The 26,092-nt window shown below is 47.2% G+C and overlaps 1 protein-coding gene across 4 annotated transcripts in view; it reads left to right on the top strand.

Moving 5' to 3' along the window:
- The window catches only part of PRKAG2 (protein kinase AMP-activated non-catalytic subunit gamma 2), a 1,779,639-nt gene that overhangs the window by 1,632,342 nt on the left and 121,205 nt on the right, over positions 1 to 26,092 (top strand). For all 4 annotated transcript variants that reach the window (XM_086941467.1, XM_086941466.1, XM_086941468.1 and 1 more), the window contains 2 exons: positions 1,402 to 1,460; positions 24,963 to 25,008. In XM_086941467.1, coding sequence (XP_086797593.1) covers positions 1,402 to 1,460; positions 24,963 to 25,008 — 105 coding nt within the window. The remainder of the gene's footprint in view (positions 1 to 1,401; positions 1,461 to 24,962; positions 25,009 to 26,092) is intronic.

Genomic DNA, 26,092 nt, shown 5'->3' with positions numbered 1-26,092 from the left:
AAGATCTCAGGTCGCTGGGACGCACCACGTCGGTGCACGAGAACGGGCCAGTGACGCATTTTCGGTTTATAAGCATGTGGTACTCTGTCATACAATGAATCTAAATAAGAATATTTTACGCGATGGCTTGAGCATGGATTATGCTCTCATGCGCCTACAGTGGACACCCTATGCGTCGTGTTAAGACCAGTGGCGGCTTCTCCGACAGTAGTTTTTCTTGATTCATCGTGTGTGTATTTACGTTCCAGACTTTGAAATCCATATTAGCATGATTCACATCATACACATACTTTACATTATATAATAATAAATAACAATGTTGAAAATTCCTACTCAATGTAAAATCCTCAATTGAATACTTTTACAGTCTGATTATTTACATGCTATGTAACGGTATCCACGAGTTTGGTAGGAGAAATTCCGTCCTCTGAATCATTTAGGAAGGGTTTCCTTTATTAAACAAATTGCAGACATTTAAGCCGCATGCTCCTATGTCTATGACCAAGCCCCATTTTAGCATTTTCTTTCTCCCCAATAAGCATGTCTCCATTCAACCTGGTTTCTTAATGGAAACCGCAGCTGTATTTTCAAGAGTAGTTAACTTCGCTCGTGATTAGGGACAAATAATAAACTGCTCGGTCTTGTACTGCATTAATTTACACTTTGTACAAAGGTTATTATTTGTGCTGTTTGGCTGCCACGCGAACAGGTTACCTGTAGCTAGTCAACACTCGTTTCCAGGCCTCTGTGTCGTAATTCCTTCTACAATCAGCCATCGTGACCCTTAAACATTAGAGTTCTGTTACTGACAAGAGACCTCTTTCTCTCTACTTATGCAGATGTTTGTAAACTGTTTGTGTGGTAGGTTGTTGGGATCAGGATTCTTGAGGCCTTTCAATGATGAAGTGAACTTTTTTGTTAGCATTATAGGCCCATCAACCTTCCATTTTATAAGTTATTTGATATTTATAATGGCTGATTTCAACTTGACAAGCGTATTTTCCATTGTTGTACACTATTTGATAGGTTATAATTCAATGCTACATTATCTTATTTGTATATCTGCAGATACTACCTGAAACAATGTATGTATTTTTAATTAATCAACTTTCATGCCTAGCCATGTGCTCAAGCAGAGCGTATCTCCAGCAAAGGGGAAAAATGCAATAACCAACAGACCGATAAATGAAATGTAACAACATGACACTTAATTCAACAAGAAGTCTAAGATTTCTTTTATATACCCTTTTGTTTGCGATTTATTTTATTTCTTGAAAAACATAATTTCAGCTCTGTCAGTATAACTATATGTTCGACTTGCTAAAATTATGCATAGAAGCCATGTAGCGTGCTTAACGTAGTTGTGACTTTTAAATTCTAACTATGTACTGTTTTCCACAGGAATGTTAACAATTACAGATTTCATTAATATATTGCACAGATACTACAAGTCTCCAATGGTAAGTTCTTAAAATTACGACTTCTTTTCTCATGTAGTATTTATTTGGGGCCGGTCGTTTCCATTTTTTGGCAGGTTACGTAACATATTGCTGTAGGAATCTATGATTCATTAGAAAAACCCTTGTAGAAATAACTGGGCATGTATTGTGACCATTCACTCTTTAATTGTTTATTTGTAATATAGAACATTTGTTGATCGGACAGAATTCATGGGTGTAGAGCTCGACATTACTCGAGCATTTATTCAGGATACCTTGTGTTAAATTGGTCATTGATTAGTAATGATCTGACACTTTCAGATGCAGCAATATGATTCTGACTTCAGGGTTCTTGTTCTATTAAATGACATAAGGTCTCTGTTATCTACTCCATTTTCCATGTATTCTATTTTTTTAAGTAACTGAAAAGGTAATTTGGTCAGAATTGGGTCGTATTTTAGTTGAACTTAAATCTGAAGAGCTGCCTGACCCAATGTGAGCACCACCACCCTACTTAACTCCTAATTATTGTTTAGAAGGAGATTTCTGTTATGTTCCTGTTTATCGTACAGGGCTTCTGTGCTAATGGCGTGGCCCCTTGATGCTAAGGTGCTGAGCATGTGATGCATCTCTAGTCTGTCTTTTGTTTAATTGAGCAGGCTGTCCGCATGCGTTTACCCCGCAATCCATATATTCTTGAGCGCCCACCGGGCATAGATTGGCTTGTTAGCTAGTGAGGAGGAGGTGCAAGGAAAATGTTTTGTCACAAGCTTTTATTCACGTGGGATTGTGGAGCTTTCTGACTTTAGTAAGATAAGGCAGGTGGTGCACAGGTGTATGATGTTGGGAGCATTGTATCTAGTAGGGTTTTTCTTTTGCACTGTGGCCAATGTGTATGTTTTGGGGTGCAAAGGTGAGTGGGATACTGGGGTCCTAACTTTACACTGCTTTAGCCCTTCTCTGCACTGGTCTTTTGCTAAATTCGTTACTACACACAATGACGCACAATTTTTCTAAAGTTCAAAATCTGGGATTAGCCTATGATTAACTGGGTTTTTGTTCTGTTTGGAATAATGGTGAAGAAGTATGCAATTGTTTTCTTAATGCACAGCCTGATAGCAGTTGGGGAGCTTTGTGGTTGTTTCTAGCAACAGAGCTACCAAGAATGTTTTTAAATGTTCTCCATTGACGCTACGGAACCAAAACGAGTGCAGGAGCCTTTATATGAAATCTGTTCAATGAGTGTGACTGTAGCTCTGGGCGAACATGTTACTTACGCTTAATAAGTGAAAATTCACTTTATTTTGAATTTGCATAGGTTTTTTTTTTTATCCGTACACAGGTCATGCGACATACTAGTGTGTGACTGGTTTGCACAGAAAATATATATGCAACATACATTTTATGCTCAAACGAGCCTCCTCCCAGTGTTTTGCCTGAGGTGCATGTTTGAGTTTTTTTTTTTTTAGGTTTCGCCCTGGCTGTAGCACCTGCGAAGCAGGTGCTCCGCCCAGGGCGAAATCTTATGATCCTACAATATGGGGTTTAGTCCCGCCTCTGTCTTCCATTGGCTAGCTCCATAAATGGAGGCTAGCCATTGGAAGAGATTGACTGTCAATCACTCTTTCCCCCATCGGAACGCGATTCGGGGGCGTTTCCGTGTCTTTTTTTAAGTCCCGCCCCTTTTAGGACGTCAGTGCGGCGGTGGGCGGGGTTTATTTTTTGGGTCGTCGAGGTTTCATTTGCTCATTCCGCGGCCGACCACCACCGGAAGAAGTCCTGGTGAGTGCTCCCCCCCCCTCCCGCTGTCCTTGTGCCCGCCCGCCCCCCCTCCCCCTTTCCGTGTGCCCATTAACCCGCCCCCCCTCCCACTGTCCGTGAGACCGTTCACCCGCCCCCCCCCCCTCCCGCTGTCCGTGAGACCGTTCACCCGCCCCCCCTCCCGCTGTCCGTGTGCCTGCCCGCCCCCCCTCCCGCTGATAAGTACAGAGCAGCCACCCTGCATATTGCCCCAGTACTCGTACTACAGCTTCCCCGCACCCTGCCGTGTGCTCCCACCGAACGCACACGGTGGTGGAGGGTTTGTCTTCAAACGCACTGCTGTCTACAGTGGAGCATGCGTTGCCGTCACAGCGCTCCCCCACAGAGCAGCCCGCGTTTTTCCCCCGCCGCACACCACCAGTTTCTTCCATTCTATGCCCACCTCACACAGATCCACCAGAGAGGACATACGGCGCCCCACCTCTCACACAGCACCTCCAGGGAGCAGCATGTATTGCATTCCCACTCCACACACAGCACACCCACAAACCGCCTGCACGGCACCCGAGCTCACTGAGTACTTTGTTTTCCTTCTCACACGTGGATTTCAGTCATTCCTTTAGCACACGGTTTACTGTTGGTCTGTACGGCTTCTGTGACAGACGGACAGGAGGAGAGGGGCGCATTGAGGATTCAGAGGAAGATCCCGACAGGCTATTATTATGCAGTTGGATTTGTTTCTTCAGAGTATTTGTTAAACTGGGTCTATCCAGGGTTTAACAAGTTTTGGTGTTCAAGGGTTCAGAGCTAAAGATCATGGGTTCAAAGCTCAAATTGGATTTTAACAGTGCCAAAATCAGGCAGGGTAATATTTGTTCCCTGTGATCTTCTTTGTCATGGTAAACAAGAGTTTGTGATGCGCTGCCTGATTGAGGACTTTAATTGGACTGCCTGGTGTATATTGTGACACTGACCCTCTCATTTTCCAAGCAGATTTTATTGAGTGCTTTATTATCAGCACGCCACCGTTACGTGTTTGTCATCGGGCACCTAGTGGCTACGAATGTAATACAATTATCCTCCGTATGAAAGCCATTGTAAAGCTCCTCAAATTCCCTCCCTCCACTTCCCGCCATGAGTCATGCCCACAAAGCAAGAAAAGAAAATGCATAGATCAGGCTGGCGAGTCGTATCTTTCATCGTCCCAATAGAGCATTCAATGTACCAGAAAATCCAATAGTTCATTTAAATGGCTGGGCCTGTGTGGTGCACAGTGCAAAGGGGACCATTTTCACCACCTTCGGGGCTCACAACCATCTGTCTGCTGTGTTTCCAGGACTCCAGCCTTCCCTGCCGCCCCCGCCGCCTCAAACCACTCGCGGCCGCCGAGAGGGGCTGGGCAGGAAAAACTACAATCCCCAGCGTCCCCTGCTTCGCGGGGAAGCCGCCTGCCATCTGGGGCTTCCGCCAGGAGGCGTATTTCTGCAAGCCATTCGTTCGGCAGAGCGGGGACCATTTTCACCACCTTCGCGGCTCACAACCATCTGTCTGCTGTGTTTCCAGGACTCCAACCTTCCCTGCCGCCCCCGCCGCCGCAAACCACTTGCGGCCGCCGAGAGGAGCTGGGCAGGAAAAACTACAATCCCCTGCGTCCCCTGCTTCGCGGGGACGCCGCCTGCCAGCTGGGGCTTCGCCGGGAGGCGTATTTCTGCAAGCCCTTCCTTCGGCAGAGTGGGGACCATTTTCACCACCTTCGGGGCTCACAACCATCTGTCTGCTGTGTTTCCAGGACTCCAGCCTTCCCTGCCCCCCCCCCGCCGCCGCAAACCACTCGCGGCCGCCGAGAGGGGCTGGGCAGGAAAAACTACAATCCCCAGCGTCCCCTGCTTCGCGGGGACGCCGCCTGCCAGCTGGGGCTTCCGCCGGGAGGCGTATTTCTGCAAACCCTTCCACCCGCGTCGCGGGACGCGCGCGGGCAACGCCGGGCTGAGCCCGGGCAGAGGGCGGGCCGTCTGTGGCCGTCTGTGGCCGTCTGTGGCCGTCTGTGGCCGTCCGTGGTCGACTGTGGACGGGACGGGCCACTCCCCTTGCCTCCAAGACATAATTTCCGAGTAGATACTGGCATCTATTCATAAGGTACTGTTATCAGCCCTTCACCCCATCTGTATCTCCGGTTGATAGTTGTTAAGCGGAGTGATCTTCTCTACTGTGGGAGCTATATTTCACTCCTAGCTGGCCTAATCGCTCCCCTGGCATTTCCCTCCATACTACCAGCCTACACTAACGAGGCAAGTTACGTTAATTATGAGTATCCAGGGTAAGAAAGCTAAATCATACACCTCACGCCCCAACACAAGACTTCAAGCCACAATGCCGCAGCCTCTCCCAACACTGACGGCAATAGACAAAATGTTGAAGCAGACTATAGGGGTGGTCGCCAATGTAATTGAAGATACCGAAAGAAGACTATCCCTCCCGCCCTCAATAGGTCCTACAGAACAAGGCTTAGATTGCTCAGTCATTGCTATGGACCCTACGATCCTTGATTCCTACTTGACTTCTTCCTTCGCCGAGCTCCCCTGTGCACAGGTTCCGATTGAACCTCCAATAGTGGATGACTCATCTTTAGCTCTAGTGGAGTCTTTCACCAACAAAGTTGATAAATCCTGTATCCTGCCCTCTTCCCCTTCTGTGGCTAAACCAAAAACCAGCAGAGTGGCTTCCAAGACAAAAAAGGATAATCCCACTAAGACTGTAACTACGAAGAAACAGTCCAACCATAATCTGGTAACCCCATTTGACCACCCTCGGCATCCACCTACAGGGATACCTTGCTGGGTTACCAATATGGTGACGGATCTTCAGAATAGTTTGGAACAAATAATCGCATCCCATATTAAACCCCTGGTCTCCAAACTAGAGAGGATAGCATCAATGTTAAATAACAAGTCTATGGGATCAACTAAACCTCATATCCCCAAAGCTAACCCGTTACCCACTGTTCAAGATAGTGCCTCTGTAAAGGTACCCTGCCCAGACATAGCTAAACCTACTACTCCGGCAGTCCCAAATAGAAAACCAGGTCCGGCAACTACTGCTGTTAAAAAGTCAAACCCTGTACCTACACCTGTGGCCAAGTCATCAGGTCCTAAAACTTCCCCCGCTGTGGGACAGTCTGCTAGATCCAGTCAACATCCTAAGGAGGGTAAAACCACAGCACAAACAAAAGCAACACCAAAAACTCTCCCATCCAAAGTAACACCTAAACCTCTGCCAACAATAGATTTGCCTCCAGAAGCTCAACCATTTGTAGTGGCCCTAGTGGGAGTTCCTACCCTTGGTAAGGGGAAGAGAGAGCAAGAGGTTGAGCTACACAATAAGTGCATACAGTGGCTAAGCTTGAACAGACCCCTACCCCCTAATATCTCAGGCCACATATTGGCAGTGAGAAGAGTAGGATGGATTGGGAGGGGCCCCAAAACAGTGGCAGGGGATGTTATAACAATCAATTTTAGGGACCCTTCTGCCGTTGACCACATATGCAGAATCCCTTCCTATAGAGAGTCGCAAATATTTCCTATGCACTTATCCCATTTTTACCCTATTCCGAGCTATAAACACCCACAAAATAAGAGACCACAGAACTTCAGGAATCCTGTTTTCCATCTAAACGGGATTCATCCCTGGCAGTCTTTTGGGGAGGGTTTTCCACCGCAAGCCCGGCTCTTTCCAATACAGCCCCATTGGAATAGGTTTAGCGTTCTCGAGGAAGTGGATTGACTCACGCGGCCTTGCCCACCCCCAAGAGAACACAAAGAAGGCAGCCCAGTAGTAGGTGCGGTAACTCAAGAAAAGCTACTAACCTCTGATGGCTCTGTGACTCTCCCCCCTCAACCCGTAATGAGGGAGGAGACAAAGATTGATCAGAGACATAACCAGGTACCAGCAAATGAACGAGGGGGGGTAAAGGATAAAGTAAAAGACAGGGAGTGCAGTATAAAAATTCTCTCGTGGAATGTCGCAGGTCTAAAAAGTAAGCTACCTACACCTGATTGGACCTCCTTCATGTCCACTTTTGATATTTGCCTGTTGCAAGAAACCTGGTCCCTAGAGAAGATCGAAAATCCTGGTTTTGCAACCTACGCCATCCCTGCAGTCACATGCGGGAAAGGCCGCCCCTCGGGAGGCCTTGCTACATGGGTAGGTTTGCACATAGGTATGCAGGGCGCACAGGTGGCCACAAACTCGCCTGATATTCTATGTGTTTTGCTAACATCTGTTAGCGGATCCACACTAGCTATTATTAACATCTATTCTAGGCCCATAATTAATGGAAAAGAATCGAGCACCATTCAAGCGCTCGACTATTTCCTTCAATCACTTGACCCTGCAACCTCGATCATCCTAGGTGGTGATCTGAACTGCCAGTACGAGCCACTGAGTGGATCTGAGTCGTGTGAGGAGGATGAGGTGGACTTGCTTTGGCAAATTCCCGCCTCAAAAATAACCCCAGTAAAGGCTTGGACCCCGCTAGTTTTACAAATTAACGCCTTGACCCTTGCAATGTCTCTGCGGGCATGCAACGGAAGGGGCAATAATAAAAATACTGTCCTGCCCACATATAACAGGATTAATCGAACCTCCAATATCGATTATCTTATGATGGAGGCTAAAGACTGGGTCAAGTTTAAAGATTTTGAAGTTGTCCCAAGGCATGATAGCGACCACAATGCCGTGGTATCGCTTAAACCTGGTGCATTTGGGTTGACTAATCCTGCCTCTAACCCCACCCTGGCACCCCACCTTATATTTTATCTAATAATAGGAGAAGAGTAAAATGGCCTTTGTGCGTAGACTCTCCTACACGACTTGCACAAATTTATCAGCTAGCTGTCCCATTAATAAGTGATATGGGAAATTCTACCTCCCATGGGCAGACTATAGAAATCCATAGTAAGCTAGTTGAGAGTCTAGGGGTGGTATTTTATCCGGTTTGCGGGTTCAAGCCACACCGGAATAAAACACATCCCTGGCACAACCGCACATGCAAAAACCTTAAGAAAGATCTTCTTATGGCTATTAAATCTAAGGAGCTCCCTAAAATTAGAACAACTAGACTGCTGTACAAGAAGGCACTTATTAGAGCAAAGAGCGAGTGGGAGGAATCCAGGTGGGAGGAGTTGAGACAGGCACTGCTTTTAATAGATTCCAAGACCTTTTGGCTAATTGTCACCTCTTCAGCGATAGGTGAGAGACACTGGGGTCCCGAATATTGCCCCTATAGTGTGGGAGGCTCACTTTAAGTCTCTTTACACAAGTCCTGTGATGGAGGAGAGTGGGTGGTTGCCCCAGGGAGAGATTTCAGAACTACCTTTCGCTATACAGGATGTTGTGCCGCGGGAACCCGGGTATGAGAGTCGATTACCAGGGGCCCCGGGGACCAAAAGTCTGGCCCTTTGCACCCGCATGACTCGGGGGGGGGGGGCCCTTGCATGAGTGTCGATTGCTGGAGACCCCGGTCACAGGGTCTTGCCCTTGCCTGAACCTCAGCTCTGATCGGGCCTCCGAGACCTCGGTCCCCCTAGACCCCCCCGCATGAGAGCCGACTGCCGGGGGCCTTGGGTCCTGGGACCTCGAATACCTGCATCAGCTCACCACGAGACCCCCTGCACGAGTGTCGACTGCAGGGGGCCCCGGGCTCAGGGTTTTCCCCTCATAGAACCCATGGCTCTAATCGAGTTCCTGAGCTCCCAATGGCCCCAGACCCCCCGCACGAGTACAGACTGCCGGGGGCTTGGGGCCTGGACCAGGACTCTGCCCTGTAACTGTAAAAACAGGTGCCCTCACTGGAGCTCCCGCTTATTGCCCAATTAACATCACACTCAGGGAAGTCGAACTGGCAATTGAGAAATTGCTCCCGAACAAGGCCCCGGGCTTGGATAAGCTCCCTGGAGACCTTTTTCGATCCCAGCCAAAGATCTGGGCCCCATATCTGTTGGTTCTGTTTAATGCTGTTATACGGGGATCCCCAGTCCCTGAAACCTGGCTGGGGGCAGAGATTGTTCCAATCTTTAAAAAGGGTTGTCCACTTGCTCCATCAAACTATAGACCAATTAGTCTACTCGATACCACACAGAAGTTGATGGGCCGAATTCTCCTGGAGAGACTATTGGGCTGGATGGAGGAAAACAAAATCCTGACCACCCTCCAAGCCGGTTTTAGATCAGGGGTCTTGACCCTGGACCAGATCTTTCGACTCCAGGCCCTATACTGGAAAACTGCAAGAGTAGAGGGTGGCAGCCTCTACCTTGTCTTTGTGGACCTGCGGGCCGCATTCGATCTGGTGCCGAGGGAGAGGCTCTGGACGGTCTTGGAAGATCTTGGTCTCCCTCCCTACTTACTGCACTCCATAATCCGGCTCCACACTGGGAATTATGCCCAGGTGAGGTGTGGGAAGAACGGGGAATTATCTGATTGTTTCCCTGTCACACGAGGAGTACGTCAGGGCTGCGTACTAGCCCCTACCCTCTTCAGCCTATATGTTAACGGCCTGATAGACAGACTTAATTGTGTCAAGGACAATGATGCACCACGCCTGGCCACTGGTAGGGTGCCCGCTCTGATGTTCACGGACGACACCTTGTTGCTGTCGCAGACATCATCGGGCATCCAGCGGGTTTTGGATGGGTTTGTATCCTTTTGTGCCACGCGAGGCTTGGAGAAAACCAAGTTTATGATCTTCAACCCCCCGAGGCACACCCGCCCCAACCCCACACTAAACGGAACCCCTCTTGAGAGAGTTAAGACCTTCATATACTTAGGAGTGACACTGACAGAACAATTCATATGGGACCAACAAGTCTCTAAATCCTCCCTGAGATTAGCACAGATAGTGGGTGGCATAGGCAGATTTAGCAGTGCCTCATCCTTCAAACCGGTTACCCCTGCCCTAGAGATATATAAAATACAGGTCAGATCTGCAGCTTTATATGCAGCTGAACTCTGGGGACACACTAACACATGTAACCTGATGAAAGCAGAACATTCTTTCATGCGGCATTTGTTCTATCTCCCGCAAAGTACACCTTTGCTCCCACTACGTTTGGACCTGGGCCTGGAACCTATTACTGAGCTGGCGGCAGCCCGACCTCTGCTCTATTGGAGAAGGCTCTGGTCTGTTCCGGAGCTGGAACCGTTCAGAGCAGAATTCAAAAACATTTGGGGCCAGCTAAAGACCAAGAACATACCATGGCTAACACATGTCAAGTCCCTTTTCTACCAAATTGGCCTTCCACATCTTTGGGACACACCAGAGGTTAGCTGTTTGAGGACCCAAAGGTCTGCCCTGGTGGCAGCTGTTAAAGCGTATAACCTCAAAAAACTACATTCCTCTAAATCCCTGGGCAGACTATCTAATGAGTTTCTGATAACCAAAGATGAATTTAGGATGGAGGCGTTTTTGGACTCGGTGCAACCTCCACTGGCAAGAAAGCTTTACATTCAACTGAGACATGGCTCCCTACCAGTTGGAGAATTCACTTCAAGATGGGCTAAAGCGACGAAACCTAACTGTCCTGCCTGCAATCATGATAGGGAAGACATCACACACGTCCTCTTTTTCTGCCCAGCATATGGCGAAATTCGGAAGTGCTGGATCATCCCACTTTGCAAGAACTTGGGTTTCAGGCACTGTGCTCTCGCCCGTAGAGTTTTAACCTATGATACTACCCCCCCTCATTGTCTTCGCTGTTTCCAGGTTTCTTCTCGGTATGTGGAGGAGAAGATCCGTTATAATCCACAAGGACTAAGGGACGACTGCTTCCATTCATAACTATTAACTTTGATATCTACTGTTTAATAACTTTTTAACTTGATGTATTTATATTTTAACATTGTGCTTGTACATATTTTATTGCACTTTTATGGTCTATGACCGAAATAAAGTTATCAAAGTAAGCAAAGTATCAGCATACAGCTCCTGCATACATTCTCAATTCTAAGAGGGGTTGAGCCCGGTGATAATTCGTGTGACAGAAGATCCGGTTCTTTTAGGCAGTCCACTAGTGTCTGCCTGGCCTTTGCTGCTTCATCCGAACCCATTCCTTTTCTAGCCTCTCCTTAGCAGCACTTCGCCTTCATATCCAGCCCACCCCTCAAGCTCCTTACACCATGTGGCAACTCTGGTCAGCGAGGGGCCGTCCAGTGTCTTATGATTTCCCTCTTTGCCAATATGAAGGAAGGCTAAGTCTTGGAATCAACTTGAGACCTTAGTATTGGAGGTGTGTGGGAACCCGCTCAGTAAACAGTGGCTAGGAGAGCAGGGAACCTTGTGTGAGATAGTATCCTCCACTACTGTTACTTCCTCCCAGTTAGCGGTCAGTGAGGGGCAGTCCCCGATCTTGTGCTTAAGCTCAACCCCTATCTCCCCACACCTTGGGCATGCTGCATCGATTGTATTGAAGTATTTATTGTTATGCTAATTGGTAGGGTATGCCCTTTGAAAGATCCTTTCTAGGATGGTCGATTATTCAATTTCGGGTATGGGAACCCCCAGGTGTTCCTTGGTATGCCTTTGTGGTTTCTGGGGCCTGAAGCATGTCCCTTTTTATTGCCCTATATACGCATGTAACTGCTTTAATGGTGCCTGCTGATAATTCAATATATTGACAGGTTTTGTGAGGTTGTGGCTTTGACATACAGGTTGCCAGTGTTTAAGATAGGTCTTCATCACTGCTCTGTGTAGTAAGAAATGGCCTTGTGTGAAGTCAAACTCTGAGCGGAAATTCTCAAATGGAGGAAGCTCGTCAGTATAGAATAAGTCCCCTACTTTTGTTGCTCTCGCTGCAGCCCATTCTGCTCTCTTTTCCCACCATGTGGCAGCACTGTCAGCATAGTTATGGGCGGGTCAGGAGAGTATGGAATTCACGTCTGCATTTTTTGTAGGCAACAAACCCACCAGCGGCGCATGACTCGAAATTCCTGAGTGTCCTTGTCTGAGGGTCATCTCATTCTCCGCAAGACCCCCTTCAATCTATGAAACTCTGGGACAAATGGCCACATTGCTCATTCTGGGGATTGTCTGCCCGCCATCCACAGCTTGTACCACTAAAGTTGTGCTGCCAGATAGTAAGTTTCGAACTTCGGCACAGCCATCCAACCGTTGTTCGCTGTTCGCTGTACGCTGTAACTTCGATAATGCCACCCTCCTATGACTTGATCCCCACAGAAATGTTGTGCTCATGGAGTCAAACACTTTGAACATTGCTCTAGGGATCGACATTGGGAGCACTGTAAAAACAAAATACGCAATTCTGGGTAGATCTACCATCTTAAGTAAGGCCACTGTCCCTGTTACTGATAATGGGAGTGCTTTCCAAAAATCGGTAGTCGACCATAGTGATCTGATAGCGAGTTCCACTTTCATGTCCAGAAGATCTTGCAGATCGTGGAAGACTTTCATCCCCAGATAGGGCAGGCAGCGTGGTTTCCATCGCAGCTCTTCCAGTCACTCAGGCGGGTGGTGGGTTGCCTCTGTTGGCAATAACCTGGAGTTCTGCCAATTTAATTGCAAGCCTGATATGAAACCAAATTCCTCCAACATGGCTGTAGCTCCCCTCAGATCTGCAGTCGTGTCCCTGAGGAAAACTAAGCGGTTGTCCGCAATAAAGGCTCCGTGATGAGGGTGATTGCCAATCTGGACACCTCGATATCTGTTCCCTTCTCTCGCAAGAGGTTCTATCGCTAGAGCAAACAGCAGAGGTTAACGGGGGGATTTCCTTCCTCGTCCTACTCTATAGCTCCCTGCAATGGCATCTCCCTAATATAGGTCCAGCGTACAACGTACACTTTCCCTAAATCAGCTCCTGTCATTTCATATGAACGAGCCTTATAATAATAATAATTATAATAATCCACATTTGTAAAGCGCGAACAATCACCTGTAAGGGTCTCCAGGCGCTGGGGGGCGTCTGGAAGATTAAGTAAGCTATTGCCCAGAGTCACATGGTGCTGGACTAATCTGTCACCGGCGCCGGGAATCGATCTGTGATCCCCAGATTCCAGCATCAGTCGCACTGGTCGCGGCGCCACACCTCTCCCTTTCTATAAGGACATAACTCCAAAAAAGGACAGAATGCCTTACAAGGACAACACACCTTATAAGGTCTGCAGCCTTTTATGGACTAAACCTTTCACCTAGTTCATGACGAGGGTGGGATTGGCTGATCAATATTGCTAAGACGTCATCCTTAGTACATATGAATAATTTGTGAGTACACATACTAAACAATGGGGAATAAACGTACATAGACTGTATAAATACAGCACCTCTTGCTATCAGTAAGCAGGAGGGACCCGAGACTTCAAGGCTGACACTGCCCAGAGATGCTGCAGCTCCGACATGACATCGCTCCAGCTGACAGTGGTCTGACGATCCCTTGCGGGGTGTCCAGCTCAAGTCCAGGACGAAGTCCCACACTCTCACTATTCAGGTATGGGGGTTTGACTAAAGCCTAGCGGTATTCTTGGCTCTTAGACTCTTTAGCACCTACTCGCATGCTAGGTACACTCAGGTACATCTAGTCAGGCATCTTAGGAGTACGCACTTTATTTAATATATATACATGTTGTATTCATGTATAGGTTCATGACTGTTGCAAAATGGTAGAACAATACTATTTCTTCTTATTCACTGTACTGCTGGTTCTATATCTCTGTTACTGTGTTACAGTAGTAACTGCGCACTTATCTTACATGAGAAGAACTACTGTACAATAAATTCTTATTGTAAACACGTTCGACAATTTCTTCTCTGTATCTCTCTGAGAGCAAAAACAAGCAAGCACGAGTGACTGGGTGAAAAGTAATATATTGTTTCCACGAGTCTGAGATTGTTGTGTTCTAAAGTTGTAAAAATTAATCTCTCTGATAACAGGAGATTCTAGTGGCACTGCGAGCTAGCTAATGCCAACCATAGACTAATATATGCGGCTGGGGTGTACAGAGTCCGTCTGCGACCAGACCCACAGTATGTTATCAGTTATCGTCGTAGGTCCTTCATGACAGGGTACTTTTGGACTACCCTACACCATCTGGATTCACTCCATTAAGCCATATAAAAAGCCCCATTCCAGGCTGTTGAAGGCCTTTTCTATGTCGACTGCAAACAGCGTTGCCGCTTTATGGTCATATGTATCGGCCTCCAGCACCATTAAGAGGCGTTTAATATTAAGCGTTGTGTTATGACCGTGTATAAACACGCTTGGTCAGGGTGCACTAGCTTGGGTATAAGGGCAAGGAGTCTGGTAGCCAAGATCTTGCTGAGAATCTTTACGTTGATATTGAGCATAGACAGTGGCCTATAGGCTTTGCAGTCATATGCCGGTTTCCTCGGTTTCAGCAAAGGCACTACCAGCGTCTCTCTAGTGGAGTTCGGCTTGCAGCCGGTGCCCGAGCTGTCTTGTAGAGGTCCAACAGTTTAAAGGCCAGTTCACTGCCATATGTCACGTAGAACTCAACCGGGAGCCCATCTGTTTCCTTTGTTTTGCCTCGTGCTAACCCCTTAATCGCCTGAAGAGTGACTTCACCTCCCAGTTCCTCAGTGTTTGGCAAGATTTTATCATTACGGTGATTGTGGAGTCCTACTGGGCCACACATTTACTGTACCTCACTTCCTTTGATCTTATTGCACCACTTCTTTTTCTGCAGGCTCTGAGCATTGGAGCCAGTGCCTGGCCCAAGCGCGCTCAATCATCACTCCTTGCCGGCCCTGCACTTCTCCTATACATCTGTCTGCCCCCACCAGGCCCTTTGCCAGCGACACGACTCAGTATCTATGCAGTCACTTGTGCCTGGGATGCGCTGTCGGGCTGTCCCTCGGGTGGTCAATGCTGCTTACATAGCGTCATGTGGAGCAGTCCTGTGGGTAATCTACGCTCTACTGCCGATGGCAGACTATGGCGCCTTCGCTGTAGTCTACTACCCCAGGGGGCCTGTGCTGCTTTGTTGCAATTCCTCACTGCAGAGCTGACACCCTGCTCCAGTCCTCCCATGGTTAGACTGGCGCTGCGTCAGGGTTGCTGCGGGAACTGACGCAGTCCTGCACTCCTCTCTCCTTTGTTGGGAGACCTCGTGGGGAAACCCACCTCCAGCCTCTCTGCTCGGGACTGCAAGTCACTCTATGCCTTTCGGGCGACTACTGGGGGATGCTGTGCTCACATCCTTCCTCGGGCTACTCGGGTCGGTGCAGCTCTCAGGGTGCTCCTGATGGTGGTCCCAGCGGCCTGGGTCAGGCAGGCTCCAGTGAGGCTCTGTCTGCGGCCTAATGCTGGTCGCATCCGCCATCTTGTTTCCTCAGCAGCGCGACTCTGCTCCAACAGCCAAACCACAGTTACGCCTCAAGAATCAGGGGCTTCACCTCGTCATGTTAGTACCCCTTGAGCCAGGTTATAGTATCAGGATGGTCCTGGGTGGGGTTTTGGCAGCAGAAGCCACTGTTCTGTGCTTCCTACACCATTGGTGTCAAGCCACGCCCCCCTACTCTCCTCTGAACCTCTCATGTATAAGTTCAGGGCTTCAGGTCAGAAACAATCCTTGTATCATATGCCATTTCTGTGTTTGATTAGTTAGAGCATCCGTACTTGTCTCAGTAATCCATACTCCGTTTATTTGTTCAGCGGTTGGGTTGACATAGGAGTTCTCATCCCTGATGAGTCTGGATATACTATGCTGCTACACTGAACGTAGCTGGAAAAGTTGAGCCTCGGTGGCAGATCTTTTGATTTTTTGTTGTCAAATCACATCTTGTGGGAGTGGAAATTCCAAAAAGGAATGTGTTTGCTTTCATACTGTGTGTATTGCCCTGTGCATAAAACGGAGACTTCTCTCAAAATGGCATAAGTTGAGGCTGTTTCGTTCAACCACGTCATGCTGTGTAGTTGTGTACTTCATGATGCCTTGCGTTGTGATGAACTTCAGTGCACCTTTGTAAATGGTAATCACTTAAATCAGTCTACTCTCCACCTATGATTAAGCAATTTGGCGACATGGTTTTTGGATTAAAAAAAGCCTTTCCTTGCTTACCGTAAAAAAGAAGTGGCTACTACAGGCAAGCTGTGGACCTGTAAAAGGAATATCATAAAAACGTAGCACAAGGTTTTCAGGTAGAATTCCATTGTGAAAACAGTCCCAGCACTGCAGTGTTCTTGTTGCATCCTCCAGCTGTCTGATTATCTGTGGGTCTCGATTCACACTGAACCCCCTTCCTCTCTGTTGAGTTTTGAATCGAGCTTTTAAATCATGTATTTGCTTTCGCTAATGTAGAAGATCAGAAAAGGCTAATGTTTAAAAAGCCTGTAATGGGTTCTTTATGCCATCGAGCACTTTCGTTACTAGGGCCAAATCGTGAATAGCGATGGCAGTGTAGAGAAGTGCTCTCCCCCTACACACACACACACACACACTATAAAGTGCCACTTTGCGTGTTGTGTAAGCAGACAGCGGCAATTGAGCCGTGCAGACCACAGATTCCACCATAATTGTTTCGTGCTGGAAATTTACTCTGGGAAATAAGAAGGAAGCTGAGAGCCTGGGAACATGCGAACGGAGAGCACAGTTCCATTATTGTATACATTGAATGGGCAAATAAATCTAATTAGGGTTTATGTGTTTTAGTGCTAATCGCCATATTTATTGAACTAGCAACAATAAATAGCTCAGTGGGTTAAAAACTTTATGCATGTCTCTCATAAAGAGCCTCTATTGTTTATTTCAGTTTCTAAATGTCATAATTCACTGGTGTGACATAGCAACTCAACAGCTGATAACAAAACTGGCTCCCACTGTGGTGATGTCATAAAGGCCTTCTAGGTCAGGCTGACCGAGCTCCCTGACAGCTGGTCGGTGCACCTCTGCTTGTCTGCTTTGAATGAAAGCCGAAAGGACCGCTGCAGGAGAGGGAAGGTTGTATGGGTTGGTTAGGAATTGCAGGTAAGTTTTTATTTTGAATACATTTAGGACAGGGAGGAGAGGCTGTGTTATGTATGGCTTTCACCATTACTCCTCTGCCCCTGCATAGCAGTTGAAAGTATGGAAAGATGAGGTTGGGACCATACATAAAATAAAATTATAGATGCACAAAAAGTGAATTACAGGGATGTTTTTCACTTTGGGGCTCTGAGTGACATCATAAACAACTCGAGCTTCACTCCAGTTGTCTAATTGATTTAACTTAGATCCCCTCGGTAAAAAACATCCCCATAATGAACTGTTACCCATCTATAATTGTATATTTTGCAGTTTGAAGTAGGTCTCCTTGAAGATCCAGGCACCTATTGGTGGCTCATTAAATTAATATTTTGAGTTGCAGTAATCAGAACACTGCAATTTACATGGCAGCGAAGGCACGCACCTCTAACATGATGCCATACGTTCCTACCAACTAAAAAGACACACCTGTTCAGAAAACAGTTTTTTGAATGTTTTCTTTTTTTTTTTTATCTTAGATGTTTTTTTGGTTAGAAACTCTAGGAAGGTAGGATCCTTCTAGCATTGTTACTCTACTGTGTCAGTGTGTTTTGGACTAGTCTGACTGGGATCCTTCGAATCGGGACCCCAGTCACTGTGCTTCTTCCCTAAATTTGAGATAAGTACTTCTGCACCTCCACAATTGGCTACTGTTTTACACTTGTAAGTCCATAGTATATGGTACTAAGGTACCCAGGGCATAGGTACACCAGGTGTCTACCATGGGCTGCAGCATGTATTGTGCTACCTATAAGAGACCTCTCAAACTGTGACTAGAAGCCTGCCATTGCAGCCTGTGTAAGCTGGTGCTTAAACCACCTACAACAGATAAAGGTTTTCTTATATCTAAGGTCAGGCCTTTCAATCGTGAAGGCAGGGTGCTGGGTTATAAGTGTGTTGGTGCCCTCTGCATGAGCCGGGCACCCTTAAAATTCCCAGAGTCGATTCTCCAGGCTTTGTAAGCATGATCAGCCCTTTAAATACATATAGTGGACATCTGTTTTTACGAGATATCTAACTATATAGTGGCTGCACCGAACCCGGTCATGTTTGGAATCAAACCTGTTAGAATCGTACCCAAACACAGATTCGAGTGTTGAAGTATGAGCCCATGTACTAGGGAGCTCCCCTGGGACACCCCCCTGTACTCCCTGTTACAGCCTTTCACGGTCTGATAGCAAGCTAGTGCTGCTGCCGACCTCAAACCCGATTCTTTCCTCCTGCTGCTGAGCAAAACTCGATCAGGGAGAGGTAGAACAATAAGTTTCCTGTCACAGGGGGGTGTGACCACCTCCTCAGACAGGACTTAGTGTAGTGGGTTGGGGTGGGGGCTCATGCCTGCGCCATCAGTCTGCTTTGAAGGGCACATTTGGTTCCCTCCTTGCATACTCCAGTTGGAATCAGTTCAGGGAGCCCCTGGCTCCTGCTCTGGATTGAAACTGGACAAAGAACATGGAAGTATCCTCCCCTCTGCCCAACCCGTCCTTTGGGAGGGACCTCATAGTCATTCCAACCCTTACCCTAGGGTACTTAAGGGCTTACCTGTGGGAAGCTCTTCAGATGCGTTGTTGGACAAGACTCAAGCCTGAAATTACATCACTCTTCAACTATCTGGACACTTGGATTTCGCCTGGAACCAAGTCTGCATCAAGGAAGACTCCTGCTGCTCCTGGTCTCACTGTTTTGCAAGTCTTCTTCAACGTCTGTGCTTCTTCCATGTTCTCCTGCAGTTGGTGAGTCCCTTGGGCTTTGCTGTTCCCAATGTTGCTCCTTCATCATTTTCCACACCTGTTGCTGCTGCCAAAGCTTGTTGATGCTCCCACTGGACACTGACCCCCTGGTTCTCTATTTCTGTTGTTGTACTGCTTTGCACGGCTTTCACCTGCATCGCCTGGTCCTCACAGCTGCAGCGACAAGGTCACCATCATCACTCCTGCATCTCCCAACATCGGTGGGCATTGCTAATCCGTGTCTCCTGATCACCTCAGAGTGGCATAGACTCTGTCCCCTCTGCTTGCAGGCTCTTCACTTAAAAAATCCAACCTTAGATTACACAGGACTCCTGCACGTTCTTTACAGGCTGCCGAGGAACGCATTAACCCTTAGGCCATTGGGTCGAAACGTCGACATCTATCCGCCTGTGGCCTGCACCCAGTTGCTACCCCCACCACCATTGTCAAGAGAGATTGGTTCTCGAAACAGTCTAAAAACAACTACAACTGTATTTAGGGGCAGGCCCATGATTGTAAGGATACCAGCCTTTCATGTAACTACACAGTCGGATCCCTGGCTTTCAAATTATTTGTATCTTTGACCAATTGAATATTATTTAATGAACTTTTACTCCTTATTTCTATCTCACACATGAGTGCTTACCTTTCAACCCCCATCCTCTTCTCCTTGGAAATAACTTGTGAAATTGAGCATGTCCTATGTATGTTACTTATGACTTGGGTACAAAGGAATACATTGATGTTTTTCTAATTAATCGCTCTGCCGTGACTTTGGAACAGTTTATTAGATGTGCTAGTACTTATTTGTTTGTATTCATGTATAAATCAAACTGAGCTCCCTACGATATACTTACTGATTGAAGTGTATCTTAGTGTGTCAAAGGCCAACTGTTTTCCTTACCTTCTTCACTGGTGGCATCCTTACTGAAGTCCTCCATTGTGGCCTAAGGCAGTTTCCCACATCACTTCGCACCTATGCACCCAGCTTCCCTGGTGTAGGTATCCTGGTTTCTGGGGTATCCACGGGTGGGCTGACTCTCCAACCTTCTGTTCTCCACAGGGTTTCTTCAGGGTCCGCTGGACAGGGTCCTTCTTCAAAACTGCGACTTTCCAGTTGACTTCTATGGAGAACGTGACTGTGTTTTCACTCTTCACACAGCCTCCATGGGGTTCCTGGGTATTTACCTTGGGTGGTTCCATGGGTCCCCAGCTCATCTGAGTCTCCTGGTCCAAGTCCTGACTGCGGTCGCAGTTCGCATTCCACTTTTTTAGTATATGGTTTGGTCTCCTCCTAGAGAACACTGTGTATTGTGCCTACTTACCTTTTGCAATTGAGGTATTGTTGTTTAATTGTGTTGATATCTCTAGGTAGGAGATATACCAATATGTTTGTGAGCGTTGTGTAATAAATAGACTTATTGTTATATATACACTGTGTGGTTCCTTTTCATTTAACCTACACTATATGATTAGAGCTGGTAAAACAAGCTGCTTAACACTCCTTCTGGGTAAGCCTGAAGGCTGTTCTCCACAGCTACCACTTGGAGAGCATTCTAAGATTGTCTAAGACCACTAAAATCACCAGAAGGCTTGTCTGGATTAGTACAGGGTGCTTCCCTTAAATAAGTGTGCACCATATACTACATCCGCCTCCTACAGCAACCTTGACCATCATGATTGTATTTTATCTAAGATTAAGACTGGTATAGTGGAGCTTTTATTCAAAACCTCCTCAGCTTTTCCAGAAACATCCTCTCACCTGTGTGGATTGATGCTTTGATAGTTGATTCAACTGGTGGCTCTTTGGCTGAGGATTAAAGATGAGTAAAACCTTCCACTTACCGGTTATGCTTAATCTCAGAATGAACGAGAATTAGTGTTGTCACACTATGCCTCACTTCTTGCATCAGTGAAATTGTAGATTCCTCTAAGTAATCCTCAAATACTTCCTGTGATGCAGAGAACATGTAAAGAACATATACTTCAAATCGGTATGCTGACTTTATGTCACTTTTTTTTTTTAAGCTCGCAGACATTTCGCTGCATTTGGAGGTGGCGAAATGCCAGTGGGCAGGGTGGGTAAGTAAGCAAGGACATGGTGACGCACTCCTGTTTAAAAGAAAAGCAAGCATTTACAATGCAACAGTCTCGCCTTCGCAAAATTTAGAGCTATTGGCATTGTAAATGACAACATTTTTATTTATGTGTTGGTTTTGAAAACAGATAAATAAATTGCATTGTCATTTACAATGCTAATAGCTTAATCTCTCGCAAATGCGAGACCTATTGCATTTGCACCCACACAGACAACCACACACACACACACAGCCACATACACAGCCACACACAGCCACACACACAGCCACACACACAGCCACACACACAGCCACACACACAGCCACACACACAGCCACACACACAGCCACACACACAGCCACACACACAGCCACACACACAGCCACACACACACACACACACACAGCCACACACACACACACACAGCCACATACACACAGCCACACACCGAGCCACACACACACAGCCACACACCGAGCCACACACACCGAGCCACACACACCGAGCCACACACACACACCGAGCCACACACACACACACCGAGCCACACACACACACACCGAGCCACACACACACACACACCGAGCCACACACACACACACCGAGCCACACACACACACCGAGCCACACACACACACACCGAGCCACACACACACACCGAGCCACACACACACACCGAGCCACACACACACCGAGTCACACACACACAAAGAGCCACACTCGCACACAGAGCCACACTCGCACACAGAGCCACACTCGCACACAGAGCCACACTCGCACACAGAGCCACACTCGCACACAGAGCCACACTCGCACACAGAGCCACACTCGCACACAGAGCCACGCTCGCACACAGAGCCACGCTCGCACACAGAGCCACGCTCGCACACAGAGCCACGCTCGCACACAGAGCCACGCTCGCACACAGAGCCACGCTCGCACACAGAGCCACGCTCGCACACAGAGCCACGCTCGCACACAGAGCCACGCTCGCACACAGAGCCACACTCGCACACAGAGCCACGCTCGCACACAGAGCCACACTCGCACACAGAGCCACACTCGCACACAGAGCCACACTCGCACACAGAGCCACACTCGCACACAGAGCCACACTCGCACACAGAGCCACACTCGCACACAGAGCCACACTCGCACACAGAGCCACACCCACACACAGAGCCACACCCACACACACACAGAGCGCCAGCCACACACACACAGAGCGCCAGCCACACACACACAGAGCGCCAGCCACACACACACAGAGCGCCAGCCACACACACACAGAGCGCCAGCCACACACACACAGAGCGCCAGCCACACACACGCAGAGCGCCAGCCACACACACACAGAGCGCCAGCCACACACACGCAGAGCGCCAGCCACACACACGCAGAGCGCCAGCCACACACACGCAGAGCGCCAGCCACACACACGCAGAGCGCCAGCCACACACACGCAGAGCGCCAGCCACACACACGCAGAGCGCCAGCCACACACACGCAGAGCCAGCCACACACACGCAGAGCCAGCCACACACACGCAGAGCCAGCCACACACGCAGAGCCAGCCACACACGCAGAGCCAGCCACACACGCAGAGCCAGCCACACACGCAGAGCCAGCCACACACGCAGAGCCAGCCACACACGCAGAGCCAGCCACACACGCAGAGCCAGCCACACACGCAGAGCCACACGCACAGAGCCACACACACACACACCCACCCACAGAGCAATACTTATCTGCTCTGGAGAATGACATAGCTAGGGATTGGAGACTACAAGGAAATACAAACCTATAGCGAAAGTAGTACTTACAGAATAATCCTACATATGAGAAAAAAACGTGTCCTGTTCATTGACATGAAATGTGCGGGAACATAAGTTATATTCGGGATAGGTAACGTAGGTTAAACTTGCATTAGCATCAAATAAACAGCCTTCACCATGCTACTCGTGGCTTTTTAGACGTAGCCTTTCTCTTCCCTCGACTTCCTTCTGCTGTAAACGGTTTTTAATCTTTATGGGGCAGGCCCCATAAAGATAACAAATCTTTTACAGCAGAAGGAAAAAGTAAGCCAGTCTGAAAAGGACGGGGCTTACGGAGAAAGAAGAACGTCACTAGGACCTCTTCTCCAATGGTTGGCCATTCTGTAGGACGCCAGCCAATGGAAAAGAGGGGCGGGGCTTAACCTCACAAGTAGAAAATACCCTATATCATTAAATCTCGCCAGCTCGTCTGCACATGTGCGCAGTCTTTCGCAGGCCGAGACCTAAAAAGGAAAAAACCGGTGTCGAGAGTGTATTGGTGTATTCCCTCTGGTGAAATGTCTGCAAATCCTATCAATTCCACAGGCACTGAAGTTGGAGAACTGGTAGGATGTGAAGAGTCCCACCCTTCATCATTTCTTGCTTCATAGGGTGGTACAATCAATCAATCAACTCAGATTTGTAGAGCGCGGCTAATCACCCGTGAGGGTATCCAGGTGCTGGGATCAGTCGAAGAGCCAGATCTAGATAACTTTTCTGAATTCAGGGAGCGAGGATGATGTTCTGAGGTGTAGGAGTCGTTGTTCTAGGACTTGGGCGGCGGCGTACATATCTCTTATTAGGTATATAAGACACTATTGTTTACTATGTAAAGGAGTAGCAGCACAGCAGCACTTTCTTGTTAAGATAGAGCACTATTGAGGAGGATAGGGGGAGTAATGTCTTAAATGCTCAGTTCTTGCTCCACAATATAGAGGGGGGGGGGTGGAGATTGGATGTCTTGCATCATTTTCTTTGTATTACATGTCTATGGGTTGCCTTTGGCGCTACTGTGTGCACACCCGTGGTTTGTGTTCTTTAAAACCTTAAAGTTTTTTTTATTTTAAAGATAAGAGCACTGTAAGCAAGTTTGGGCCTAGATCTGTACATTGACTCAAATTCAGGTCTCTGCTTCCTTTGGTATGTTTTCTTACGTTTTGCATCGTGACGATTTTTTTGTGTTCAGATAATGTGCATTATCCTGCCATCTAGTGGTTGGGCTCTGAAGTTTAATTTATAAAACATTTCTCCTACTTTTGGTGGATGTCAACATATGTGAAGGTAACATCGACCGTAAGCCTCCAGTGTCCCACTGTGATACCTCTATTTTAGATTATTTTATGCCACAATTGGGTTCGGATGTGTGCGGAGAGGGCTCCCGTGAGGAATTGTTGAAGATTCGTCGATAGTACCCGATCAGTAGGTAGCTAGTTACACTTGGCTGACTTTAAGCCCGTCTTTGTGGATACTTCACAGATGGCTAAATGCAGACATCAAGTACATCTCTCCAGCCTGGAGCGGATGGAACATCAAATTCCTGTTTGCAGGCATTCCCACAAGTGACGAAATAAAGGAATTGTTGGGGATGCCCCAATAGGAAAAGCAGAGGAGCAGACCATCCAGGTGGCAACAATTCCCCTTGTTTTTTCTTTTTCCTGCAAATCCTTTCGTTAACCATGTAAACATGTCTATCTTTGAATCCATACAGAAGTTGTTTAACACTACTAAATAATAAGAGTAGATGTTCACAAATCGTTCCAACTTTTGCAATACTTTGAAACCAACATTACAGCTTTAAAAAAGTTTTGTATAACGAGTTTCAGTAACTTTTATATTTTTTAAGTTTTTACCAACATGCACCAAAAATGCTTCACGTTTTCTCCTGTTTGTAGATGAGACAATTTGCTCACGCTGAATTTTGGGATCACATGGGCACAGTTTTATCATTGGCCCCTTATGTATTTGTTTTCGGTTTTCAATTTCAGTGTGCGCTCATTTTCCTGGCTGGAAAATTCCCAAACCAAATGTTACGACGGATGTTTTTCCTTAAGAATTAACTATTCAAATAACTATGTGCTGTGCTAGCATAACCGTTTTTATCATTTTCCCGCCTGCAGGTGCAGATATACGAATTGGAGGAACACAAGATTGAAACGTGGAGAGGTGAGAGTTACTGGTATCTGTGTTTTTGGCATATTGTTTTTTTTTTATGTAAAGTATTCATCTGGTAATTTCTGACAGTAATAATGTTGTATTTCATTGCTTCCCCACGCTCTGTTGCACTGGTTGTATTTAGACGCATGAATGAGGTGTTATTATGGCCAAAGGCATTTGTACTTGTTTAAGTGGCCTGAGACGGGTTAAAGGCACATTCGGTCAGTTTAGCCAAAACCAGAGTCTTGTGGACCTACGGCCTTTGATAAGCTTACTGAGCCATCCTATCTAATTCTACATAAGTTAAGTACAGTATGGAAATGCTTATGTACAAATAGCCTTTGGGAAGGAGAAACATCCTGATTTTCAAAATTCCAGGAGTAGTTTGGACTCTTCTGTTCCACATTTCCCACTTGCATTGTCTGTGTATCTCGCCCAGAAGGCCACACTCCTGACTTCAGCAATCTGGAACCTGCCAGAGGCAGAGATAAACATTCCCAGATTATATAGATCAATAGTCCTACTGTTGTAATGCAAGGCCCATTAGCCGAGGTGTATATTCTATAGATGGTTTATTTAAGCATAGTTGCAAGGTAAGTAGGTAGATGATAGCATCCTGCCGATAGCTCAACCAGGAGCAGCCTCCCTGCCGCTCAGCCTCCACACTCTGACACTCATGAGTGCACATCACCAGGCACCCATGCATTCTATGACATCACCAGGCATTCAGCATTCCACTCATCACCAAGCACTTCAGCACTCACCCTGGCTGAGCCGTAGGGAAGATGTAGCTAAGGAAAAGGAATGGCAACAGTTAAGTCACAACACATACCTGCTCTCTACACGTTTTCTGTCCTTAAGCAATCCTGGGAATAGGGCTTGAATCCGACAGATGATGCAGATTGATAAGATGCTTTAATGACACCTAGAGCAGAGCCATTTTAAGATATTGCCTCATACAATTTAAATATTTGCATCAAGTTTGTTGTAGGAGACAAAGTATGGTATATGTATAGATAGACGCTCTTCGCCTAGATGTCTCCAATGTCATGCACAGGAGTGGGATTTCTATCGCATAATATGGGTTTGCAGT

This window comes from Lissotriton vulgaris, chromosome 10 (genome assembly GCF_964263255.1).
Source record: "Lissotriton vulgaris chromosome 10, aLisVul1.2, whole genome shotgun sequence".
Classification (NCBI taxonomy): Eukaryota; Metazoa; Chordata; class Amphibia; order Caudata; family Salamandridae; genus Lissotriton; species Lissotriton vulgaris.
The sequence above is the reverse complement of the archived record's forward strand: the minus strand, read 5'-3'. Positions and strand labels throughout refer to the sequence as shown.